Source organism: Corylus avellana, chromosome ca8 (genome assembly GCF_901000735.1).
Source record: "Corylus avellana chromosome ca8, CavTom2PMs-1.0".
NCBI lineage: Eukaryota > Viridiplantae > Streptophyta > Magnoliopsida > Fagales > Betulaceae > Corylus > Corylus avellana.
The window spans coordinates 4189634-4202077 of NC_081548.1; the positions used below are offsets into that span (position 1 = coordinate 4189634).

General features: G+C 34.7%; 2 protein-coding genes across 2 annotated transcripts; both read left to right on the forward strand.

Annotated features, from left to right (window-relative positions):
* Positions 1 to 481: 481 nt before the first annotated feature.
* Positions 482 to 1066, forward strand: LOC132190721 (UPF0481 protein At3g47200-like). Its single transcript, XM_059605770.1, has one exon. The coding sequence runs from the start codon at positions 482 to 484 to the stop codon at positions 1064 to 1066; it is 585 nt and encodes a 194-aa protein (XP_059461753.1).
* Positions 1067 to 10549: 9483 nt separating this feature from the next.
* LOC132190722 (putative UPF0481 protein At3g02645) lies at positions 10550 to 11875 on the forward strand. The gene has a single exon (XM_059605772.1). The coding sequence runs from the start codon at positions 10550 to 10552 to the stop codon at positions 11873 to 11875; it is 1326 nt and encodes a 441-aa protein (XP_059461755.1).
* Positions 11876 to 12444: the final 569 nt, after the last annotated feature.

The window sequence follows — 12444 nt, forward strand, 5'->3', positions numbered from 1 at the left end:
TTTTTTTTTTTTTTTCAAGAAACAAAACAAACAATAGATCGAAGAAAAATAAATACCAGAAAGAAATACACAGACCATTGGGCCATACAATGGCTCTGATACCATGTTGAAATAATGATGATGTGGGAATTATAGCGGAAGCAAGAGATAGAAAGAACACAAAGAACTTACGGGTGGTTCGGTGTTAGACACCTACGTCCACCACTCGGAATACCCCTAAGGGCTACATTGTGCTCATTAACTTAATTTGTCTACAATACAAAGGTCCCTATTTATAAGGTAATGTCTAAATATAAGTTTGGTAATCAAATCCCCTTGATTTGATTACAATCCCAATATATGATTACAATCAACGCATAAATAAATAATATTTCAATATCAGCATAATTATGGAATATATGGAAAATATAATATATTTTCCATATATTCTAATAACGTGCAATTTAAGCCTGATGATGCTGAGATAGCAACTCGTAGAAATATGAAACTTCGAACACTAACCACCCCCAGCGCGATAGAGCTACACGAGGCTGGAGTGTTGTTTAAGGTACGGGAGAAGAGCAAAAATCTATTCGACATAAAATTCGAAAAAGGGAAACTAGAAATCCCAAGTTTTATTTTAAGCGATGAGAAAGAATACTCAATCAGAAATTCGCTTGCATTTGAGCAATGCCATTGTAGTGATGAGAACTACATAAATGACTATGTTATCCTTATAGGTCGCCTTGTTGAAACACGCAGGGATATAGACTTATTGGTGAAGCAGGGGATTATTGAGAATAGGATTAGCAACAGCCGAGATGGGTCACTTCTGTTAAACAAGCTTGCCGATGGGGCTATTTTGGACCAGGAAAAGTTCTATTTTGCTGCTCTTTTTGAGGAGTTGAACAAATACTACAACACCTCATGGCACAGGTGGAAGGCACACTTGAAACAAAGATATTTCAGAACACCATGGGCTGGGGTTTCGCTTTTAGCAGCTGTGTTTCTGCTTATTCTCACTATCGTACAAACGGTGTGTTCTTTGGCTGCGTTTTTCCCGACACTTAATCCTTCTTCTAATTAGTTCAGATTATGTATACTTGTTTTTTTGTTTATGTTTGTGTGGGTTAAAATATTTTCATGCCCTTCTAGTTCTGTCAAGAACAAGTTTTCTTTTGTATTGAATATTTGATAAGATGCATTCGTTTTGTGAAATAAATATACTAGTGTGGGTGTACCAACATTTTACCACTTAAAATGATCTTCATTGAGTGCTAAATGCTAATAAGTTAATCAAGTTAAGCTTTAGTCAAGTTCAAGCTTCCATTTTGATGCTTCACAAATCTATGCCTCGTCATAAAAAAATGATGAATCTTGATATCAACCTTTTGGCCTCAAAAGATAGCTTTCACTACTTACAACCGATTCACCAACATTACTCATTGCCAACACTACCAAAATAAATAAATAAAAATCCATTACGAATGACTTTTAGTGACGACATGCAAGTCATTGCTGATAAATCCTCGCAAATACTTCGACATTATTGCTCATTAGCGACAACTTTAAGTCGTTGTTGATATCTCCTTATCAGCGGTGACTTTTGTCGTTGCTGATAATGTTTAGGGTCATATTACTAATAGATTCAGAACCCAAAACGAGATGTCGTTTGATATAATAAGTTATCAACAATGACTTAAACTTGTCACTAGTATCTTATTATTATGAGAAACGATTCATGTCAATATTTTTCTCATATCATCTCATAAATTCAATAGATCAACCATTAGATTTGTGAGGCCTACTATTAAATTTATGTAGGGTCAACATAAGTGTACAAATGTAATAGTTGATTTGTAAGATGAGATGAGAAAAACATTGACATGAATCATTTCTCTATTATTAGCGACAACTTTAAGTCGTCGTGTGGATTGGCCTCAAAGCCACCAACCTAATTGTGGACTAGGTCGTAAGATAGGATCATATAAGATAAATGAATCACACTGCTGGCAGCCTTGACACCCATCTCTTCTCACTCATCATCATCCGTCTTCTAAGGTTTCTCTGTCTTTTTCAATAACACTTTGTAGAGTCATTAATGAATCAAAAGATCTTTCATCGTTCTCTGCCAAAGAGAGAATGTGTTCTTGTCATTGAACTTCCTCACTTCATACTTGATACTTATGAAAAAAATAGTTTTTTTTTTTAAAAAAAAAACACTCAAAATCCAAAGGTCCAATACACCCAAATGTCGTACTTAGACAAAAGGGATTCTTCCTCCGAGGAAAAAACAAAAGTAAAAACATTTTATATATATATATATATATATATATATATATATATATTTTTTTTTTTTTTTTGTCTAGAATGAACAACGACTATGGGCTCGTTTGGGTGTGCGATTTTTTTTTTTTTTTTTTGTATTTGTATTTGTATTTGTATTCTTTCTTTCCATAAAATTGTGAATATCAATAACAGAAAACATGTTTGGGTGAATATCAAAAAGAAAAAAGAAAAAAAAAATTGAGGCAGTTTTTAACCATCCCTAGGGTTGATTGGGCGACCACCGAAATAGATGGGGCCCACCTTGTGACCCGTGTGTTGACCTACGGTTGTGGGTCATTGCTATACCCTGTCGTGGGTCACTATCAAACACAACGTGTGTCACTTTACTCGCGTTGCAATTTTTTTTTTTTTAGTTTTATTTTTTTTAAGTTGGATACCCTAAATTAAGAGTTTTTCAAGTTTGAGGAGGTGACTACAAAAGCAATGAAAGTTTATGGGTGTTAAATGAAGTTTTTCTTAACTCTTTATATTAACTTGTCCCTCAAACCCAAATTCCACTTAGATAACAAAATATTGTGATGGTGGTAAACAAAACTTAGGGTCCGTTTGAGTTTACAAATTCAAAAAGTGAGATTTAAAAATAGCGATTTTAAAATGTGATTTTTAAATGCAGTAAACGTTTTACAAAATAGCAATTTGGCATTTAAAATCGTAGTTTACTCTTTAAAATTGTGTGTTCAAAAAGCACTTCCCTACTTGTTATTTGAAAATGCAGATTTTTTATGTTTTCAAATCACAATCTTTTAAAAACGCAATCACAAACAATTCATTTTCTGGGATTTGATTTAAAATCACACTTTATATCTATAAAATTGCAATGTCAAACGCACTTTTAAAATCATATTTTCTGCGATTTGATTTAAAATCACATTTTCTGCTACAGTGGCATGTCACCAATTTCTGCCAGTGTTATTTGTGATGTGTCACAAATAACACGTCACAAATAATTTTAATTTTAATTTTTTTTTTGTTTTGTTTTGTTTTTTCCTTGTTCGAACCTATTTTTTGTTTTTTTGTTTTGTTTTGTTTTTTGGTTTTGTTTTTTTTTTTTTTAAGTTGGTTACGCGTCAAAATTGACACATCACTAAAAAACTTGGTGACGTGTTATGAAGTAACACGTCACCAATTGGTGATGTGTGAAAAAACCCAGTATTATAGACACGTACGTCACTAAATCCCCATTTTTTTTAGTGTTAGCCCATTAACACATTTATTCTCCTTTTGTAACTTCTTCCGTTGTATTTTCTCTTAAAGCTGATAAATTTTAGACGTAGGGAGCTTGGAAAGGTAAAGAATGAAGTTGGATTCTAAGATTTAATTGGTGGGAAGGTTTTGGTATCTTCCTTGTCCTTTCCTAGTTTCCAAGCAACACATTTGTTCTAAATATCTCCTTATTTCTAGATGTCACATGCTTGTGGGCTTAGGGAAGAATAGGATCTTTCTCTCCCTTAGCTCTATTACCAAATTCATTTTCTCAATCTCTCCGAAATTTGAAGCACGAAGTTGATCGAAAAAGATCCTATTATTCATTTTCACGAGTCTAGCTTCAATTAAGTTTCCCTTACTCTTTTGAGACGCATTGTCAAATCTTAAACTTGATGTTGTCGTTAATTATACCATGCCGGTTTACTCTTCTTTTTTCTTTTATGGGAAAACTATATACTTATCTTACTTGAACTATTGTTCAATTTACAATGTTCTCTTAAATTTTAAAAGGTTACAATCGACCATCTTAAACTACCGGATACTTTCACTTTGCCCTTTCTGTCATCATTTTATATTATCTTGAACAGAAACTACAACACATGACCCACAAATGGTATAAAGTGTCAATTATACCCTCTATTATATGTCTGAAAATACAGTTATACCCTTAGCTAGAATAAAAATAATAAAAAGCTCCTTTGGCCAATTAAGGAGACCCACGACCAAGCTAGCCATATAGGACTCTAGATGTCGAGACAGACGGCTTGACCTTGGGTCTATCTTTTTAATGTTTTCTTTAATGATGGGGTATATTGGGCATTAATCTAAGTCGTGTGTATTGCACATAACATATTTTCAATTGGATTTAATAGAAAATCCTAATAGATGGGGTTAAGTGAAAGGGCTAGGTAGTTAAAGGGGTTGATTGTAACATTTAAAAATTTGGACAATATTGCAAATTTGGTAGAAGTTAGAGATGAGGGATTATTGTAGTTAATTTCCCCTTCTTTTAAAGTAATGATTCTTCATAATTATTTCTTTAGTTCCCTTGAGCCATTTAAGTGAAATGACAGGCAAGTTGTGATTCTTGCTAATATGCTTTCTATGGTTCGTGTAAGAAGAAACAAAATACAAATTCGAATTAAAAAAATTACCATCACCAACCCCACATAATATTATTGCTGTAATATTATTATGTATATACAATTTCCTGTATATATATATATGACTTCGAAACTTTATGTTATACTATTTGAACATATTTGAGAATTTATGGATGAAAATTTATAATATTCATTTTTCTATCCAAGAAATTGCCGGTGAGATATATATATATATATCCTACCATGCATGTAACATGTTGCTGTGGGGCCTATGTTTAGAGGAACATGTATACCATGCATGTAACATGTTGCTGTGGGGCCTATGTTTAGAGGAACATGTATTTTACAACCGGGGTGAGAGATCGGAGTCTCATCTTTAGATTTTTTACTTATAAAAAGAGTAATATTACAGGCCAAAACATTCTATATATATATAAAGGTACAGCTAGCTCAACTCCAATTCATGTAATATTAAAGACCAAAGGTGAAAGGTCGTCGTTTCCGGTCGTCTACGAATAAGTGGCAAAAAAAGAACTTCTCTATATGTATATAGCTGCACGCAGCCTGCAGGTGCAAGACTCTTTTCTTTTTCTTTAATTTCTTTCTGTTTAGCTAGGTTTTATACCTTTCTATACTCTAGATCAATATCGATCGCTTATGTTTCTTTGTTGAGCTCGAAGTTTCATATGTGTAGTACTGTAGTTGTAGCATAAACATGCAAGGAGTTAATTCATCCAAAATTTGATTTTGTTTTGACATTTTTTCTTTTGGAGTTTTCATTTCTGTTAGGGATTGAAGTTTTTGTTGATATGGGGAAGTATTTAAATCGAAGTGTCAATGTGCATGAGAAAGTTTGCATGTTTGTGCAATTTTAACTATCACATCATTCCCACTAAAAAAAAGAAAGAAAGAAAGACAGCTTAATTCATTGGAAGTGTCCGTGAGCCGCCCCTCTATTAGGGTGTGGAGATGGCTGGTGGCCACCCCAGGGTCCCTGCCAACCACACCCAACAAAGGGGTGATTGTGCCATAAGGGTTTTTAAAAAAAAAAAAAAAAAAAAAATTTGTTATTTATTTTAGGGAAAAAATTATTAAATTTTAGATTTAGAATTTTCTTAACTTGGCAAAATTCAAAACTAAGGTCCCTAAAGGCAAAAAAAAAAAAAAAAAAAAAAAAAGGGAGGATTATAAAAATTTTCCTAAAATTTTAAAACCAAAAGTGTATATATGGCATCCCCGCAAATTATATGACAAGACTTTTGTGGAGGGCTCTAATATTCAGTTGGAAAAAGTCTAGGTATGTATTCCTTCAAACTATTGTCAAATTGATAATGTTTATATCCGTCTTTCAAACTTTCAATTGGGGCAATGTTCTCCTTAAACTATCAAAAACTTGTCAATATCTTTCAATGACAAAAATACCATTAATAATTTTTTTAAAAAAATATTCTAAAACTTATTATTATTATTTAAAAAATAAATAAAATCCTGGAGGTGACCGAGGGTCTGAGCCACCCCTAACTGATTAACGGGTGACTCGGTTACCCCAATTCCAACAATGTCAATTATTGTTCCCCAAAGTTTGTTAAAGTAATGATTAAATGATTAAATTTATCTCTTCCTATCAGCTTAAACTCTTAGGAAAACTGGTGATTTAACATGATATCAAAGGTCATGGGATCAAACTTTGACTCCGTCAAATCACTCCCCATTTAAATTAAATATTTCACCTTAAAATGGAGTTTGAGCCCACATGTAAAAAAGGGTGTTAAAGTAATTATTAAGTGATTAAAATTTTCTTTTCCTATTAGTTTAAGCTTTTGGGACAAGTGGTAGTTTAACAAAGCTTCCTTCACTTTTCAGTGATTCGACTCTTCCCTTTCTTTTCAATTTCCCTCTTCGTGCTTAATTTTCTTACTTTTTTATTTGGGAAAATTACACTTTACCACTCCAAAGTTTGGGGCGATTTGCAATTCGACCTCCAAAATTTCAATTTTGGCAATCCACCTCCCAAAGTTCCAAATTTTTGCAATTCGACCAATATTATCCCAAAAATTCCCATATTGCCCCTAATTTTTATTTTTTATTTTTTATTTAAAAAAAAAAACAAAAACAAATTTGAGGGTGCAAAAATGGCCAGAATCTTTTTTTTTTTTTTTTATAAAAAATAAAAAATTAGGGCAATATGGGAAGTTCTGGATACAATTGGTCAAATTGCAAAAGTTTGAAACTTTGGGGGGAGGGGGGTGGATTGCCAAAATTAAAACTTTGGAGGTTGAATTGCAAACCGCCCCAAAGTTTGAGGGGGTAAAATATAATTTTTTTTTTTTTTTTTAAAGCAAAGAATGCACAAACCTAAAAGATACATATTACAGAGGAGTACGTAAAGTATATATGGAGAAGACACAATGCTCGATTCATCTTCTTCTTCTTCTTCTAGCTAGTTTTAATTTTTTGCTCCTCCGATCCTCCTCCTCCATGGAGTACTCTCCTCTTAGCTAGTCTAATTGAATTTTGTTGTTTTGAGGGGTTTATAAATGGAGTAAACTACTGTAGGTGTTAACCAATGGCATGTTATAAGGGCCCTGCACAGGCTATAACCTGGATGGACAGTCAACACAAAACTTCATTAGTTGTTAGGCTGCCTAGCTAGGTTCTTTATTATTTGGAAAATGCTAAAGGCACAACTATTTTGCTCAATTTTGGGCCAACTTTTGCCTTATTTTTTAATTTAAAAAATAACAAAATTAAAAATAAAAAAAGTTTCTGAAGCAATAATTTTTATTTTGATCATTTTTTTTGGTACTTTTAAAAAAACAAAAACTGTAGTTTGCTTCAACTTTTTTCTTATTTTTTAATTTAAAAAATTAAAAAAATTAAAAATTAAAAAAATTTCTGAAGCAATAATTTTTATTTTGGTCAAATGGTCATTATTATGAAGAAAAATACAATTTTTATTTTTTAAAAAAATACCAAATAAAAGAATGACCAAAATAAAAATTATTGCTTCTGAAAATATTTTTATTTTTTACTTTTTTTTAAATTAAAAAATAAGAAAAAAGTAGAACAAAGAATCAACATCAATAGTTTAGTTGTTTTTCTAATTTTTTTTGTGTTGGGGAGATAAACATCAAAGAGAGTCAAACAAGTAAATTAATATACATATTAGGAAACTACTTTTAGCCCAAAAGTCTAAGCTAATTGGCTTTGGCCCACTTAAGTATATGAACCACTCTTATTCTTTATACTTTCTCAATGTGGGACACAAAGTCACAAACCTCACAAGTGCATGCACAACATTTTTTTTTTTTTTTTTTTTCTAAAAAAAAAAACTTGTTTACCTTTTTTTTTTATATAATTTTTTATTTTTTTAATTGGATAAACAAAACAAAGAATCGTTTACTTCCCAAAGAAAAAAATTCTAACATGGAAGTAAGTTTGTATTTTTTTTTTTTGCCTAACTTGAGCACAGATCTTTGTCCACCTACCTATTTTTGCATGTGAATTTGAGCAAAGTCAATGCTCCAAAGTAATTAACACACGAACTCATACAAGACAATGATCAAAACTATTGAGATACTAATTTTCTTCCGAAATTTTCTTTTCTAATGTTCGAAGGCTTGTTGTTGATTGTGTTATCATAGTGATGATTGTCAAAGTCTTGTTTGGTAACTGTTAAATATATTGGATAATATATTAGAAGCGGAAGACAGAGAGAGAAGAGAGAGGGAGCGAAAACACACAATGGACTACATTGTATTGACTCTAATGATATTAATAATGAATACAGAGGCCTCTATTTATAGAGAGACAAGTAACCTAATAGATTAAGAAAAGGTAAACCTAGTAGAATAAGGAAATGTAAACCTAGTAGACTAATAATACCTAAAGAAGTAAATAACAAGTAATATTCTTAACATCCCCCCTCAAACTTAATGTGTAAACTTGAGTTTGGATAAACGAAAAAGGAAAGAAAAAGGAATTCGCCGAAAAAGCTGCTTGTGCCGAAAAAATTGCCAAAGTAACGCCATAAAAGTTGTTAGAGACCGGTGGATTCTACCTGAATTTGAGCAATGCATTTAAGCTGGAGCTTGGTACACTTGGTTGTAATTTTGACTTGAAAACCATATACTAGTAATGAAGTAGCTCGCCTGGTCGGCTGAGAAAAATAGGTTCGATTAAAAAGAGCTTGTTTGGCCCGTAACCCTTGGACCGTCTCGCCTTGTCGACTGAACGAAAGTCTGACCCATCTAACTAGTAGATCGTCTCGCCTGGTTGGCTGAGATAAGCAGGGCCGGTTGAAGAGGCTAATCATGCCTGAAACCCTTGGACCGTCTTGCCTTGTCGGCTGAACTAAAGTCTGACCCATCTAACTAGTAGACCATCTCGCTTGGTCGGCTGAGCTAAGTAAGGAGAAAAATGGCCGGTTGAAGAGGCTAATCATGCCTGGAACCCTTGGACCGTTGAAAGGTCTGACCCAAAAATTCTAACTAGTAGACAGTCTCGCCTGGTCGGCTGAGATAAGTAGGGCCAACAAGGCATAAGTGGGCCGATTGAAATGGGCTTCTTTGGCCCGAAAACCCATGGACCTAAGGAAAGATTGGTATGAACTGAAAGTGCTTACCGCAAGAATAATGAACCGGATTGAACTACGCCAAAGATAAAGGCTATGGAACCAAATTGAATAAGCATGAACCAACTTGAACCGCACAAAACAAATGCCTAAATTTGGAGAAGAATCTTGTTTTCTGCCATATAGAGATGCCAAAAGCAAAAATAGACCACAAATTTGAAATCAGGACGAAAAATTGAGTAGGAAAAACCTAGTCAAATTTTTTTTAATTTTTTTTTTTAATTTTTAATTTTTAATTTTTTTTTTTTTTTCAGTGGTCAAAGTCAAAGTCAACGGTCAACAATGGAAAAGTCAACCCGTCAAGGTGCTGACGTGGCATATCCGCTGACGTTGCTGATGTGTTGACATTGTAGTGGCTGATGACGTGGGCAGGCAAGTTGATGTGGCACTTAAAGCTGACGTGGCCATGATGACGTGGCAATTTGGTGCGATGGCGCGTGCGGTACACGCGCGAATGGAGGCTGCTGGTCTTGGCGCGTGGATCTGACGCGCAAAAATTCTAGTGGCGCATGGGGGCGCGTGCAGCATCGTATGGAGGATATGGAGCCTGTTCTGGAATCACCGAGAGTAGATCTATCGATCGGTGGTCTTGGAGAGGCGATCGGACCACCGTGGCGGCTGGTGGCGGAACGGCAGTGGTGGAGCAACCGGAACTTGAGGCAGGGCGTGGAGGCGCGTCCCATAACCTTTGGCAGTGTTCTGGACTGAATTGAGACTACCGGCGGAAGATCTATGGAACAGCACCGCAATCTGGCTGATCCACCGGACGTGGCGGCACGTGAACAAATTGAAAGCACCTTTGGGCGGTGATGAGGCTGTGTGTGGCAGCTATAGACTGAGCGGCTCCGGATTTATTGGCTGGCACGATTTTGTGACTATAGGCAGCAGAAAATTTGGCGGCGCGTGATGTAGGGCGACGAGATTGAAATTCTTCAAAAGGAAAACGCCAGAAAAGATGTTTATTTAAGGTCACACAAAAGTAGCTCTGATACCATGTTAAATATATTGGATAATATATTAGAAGCGGAAGACAGAGAGAGAAGAGAGAGAGAGCGAAAACACACAATGGACTACATTGTATTCACTCTAATGATATTAATAATGAATACAGAGGCCTCTATTTATAGAGAGACAAGTAACCTAATAGATTAAGAAAAGGTAAACCTAGTAGAATAAGAAAATGTAAACCTAGTAGACTAATAATACCTAAAGAAGTAAATAACAAGTAATATTCTTAACAGTAACAAAAGCTGAATTTGTTGACAGAGAAAGAAAGCAAATGGGCAACTATATTTCAGCTGTATTCGACATAGAAAATCCAATGGTAGAGGATTTCCGAAGCTTGTCTACCTTATCCTCTGCATGTAGCATCTATAGAGTTCCTGATCGGCTACGTCATGTCAAACCAAAAGTCTATATACCTAATGTTGTCTCCATTGGCCCCCTATGTCATGGTAATGAAGGCTTAAGAGCCATGGAAGAACATAAAATGAGGTACCTGCTAGATTTCATTAGACGAACCGGGGAAACCTTGGAGTTCTTCATTGACGTTGTAAGAAAGAACGAGGCAAGACTTCGTGATTGTTACGCAGAAACCATTCCGTTTAGCGGTGAAAAATTTGTCAAAATCATTCTGGTTGATGCTGCCTTCATCCTTGAGGTCTTACTCAAGTCCTCCAACGACAAACTCCGAGAAGAAAACGACCGCATATTCAACAAACCCTGGTTGATAAAGGATGTTTGGACCGACATGCTTTTGCTTGAAAATCAGCTTCCATTCTTCATTATTGAGCTTCTTTTCAATTCATACAAAAGAAAAGCCCTTCCAATCAATAGCTATGGGACGCCACTTACAATCAATAATCTTACACAAGTGTTCTTCAAAAACCGAATGGAGTCAACTGGAATATTAGAAAGATGGGAAGAAATCTCTGATGGTGATGTCAAAATCGAACATTTTGTTCATCTCCTACGACACGTGCAATTACAACCTGTTGTGGTGCATAGTGAAAGGAAACTTGAAACACTCACCACGCCCAGCATAAGACAGCTAGACCAGGCTGGAGTCAAGTTTGAGGTAGGGCCAAGCAGAAATCCATTTGACATACAATTTGATAAAGCAAAAGGGATTCTGAAAATCCCAAAGCTTATTTTAAGTGATGAAACAGAATTCAAAATCCGAAATTCGCTAGCCTTTGAGCAGTGTCATTGCAACGAGAACTATCTAAATGATTATGTTATCATTATGAGTCGCCTTGTTGAGAGTCCTAAGGATATAAACTTACTCATCAAGCATGGAATTGTCGAGAATAGGCTTAACAACAACCGAGAAGGGTCAGATCTTCTTAACAAGCTTGCCGATGGGGCTATTTTGGACGATTATAGCTTCTATTTTGCTGGTCTTTCTGACGCACTGAACGGCTACTACAGAACCGCTTGGCACAAGTGGAGGGCAATCTGGCACAACTGGAAGTTATACTTGGAACAAGAATATTTCGGAAGACCATGGGCCATGATTTCATTTATTGGAGCTGTTTTTCTGCTTATACTCACTATTATGCAAACAGTGTGTTCTGTTATCCAGCTACTTCATCCTTCCAAGTAGTTAATTCAGATGACAATTTCACCACTCCATCGTAGTTATTTCTACTATTGCTGCAATTATAGTACTTGTTCTTTGTGTTTAACATATTAGGCTCTTATTCATTTGATAATACAAATGTCCATATTTATAAAGAAGGGAAGAGAAAACAAAATGACATGAGAGATCAAATCAAATGAAATTTAAATGTATTCAAATCTAATTTGATTACAATTAGTTACAATTAATGCTGAAATCAAATACCATAATATAAAATCAAGGGAAAAATATAAAAAAGCCTCCTTACCTCCTTAACTCACTCCTGTTTTAAAGTGTTAAGTGTGCTAAGTGATACATCAAAAAAATGCAACCTTTTTTTATTATATTACTATAATACACTTATTCTCTTAAAAACTAAAATAAAAAATTAAAGGGGAAACTTCAGAAAGCCTCCCTGAACTTCCAGCCGTTTTGACATACCCCCTGAATTTTCAAAACTCTCACTTAGGCCTCATGAACTTTGGTTTTCTCTCACTTTGGACTCTTTTAACTTTTTATACCAATTTTACCCTCAACCAAAGACTACGTCGTTT

Coding starts and splice junctions, on each gene's coding strand:
- LOC132190722 (XM_059605772.1), top strand. CDS start 10,550: ATGGGCAACTATATTTCAGCTGTATTCGACATAGAAAATCCAATGGTA.
- LOC132190721 (XM_059605770.1), top strand. CDS start 482: ATGAAACTTCGAACACTAACCACCCCCAGCGCGATAGAGCTACACGAG.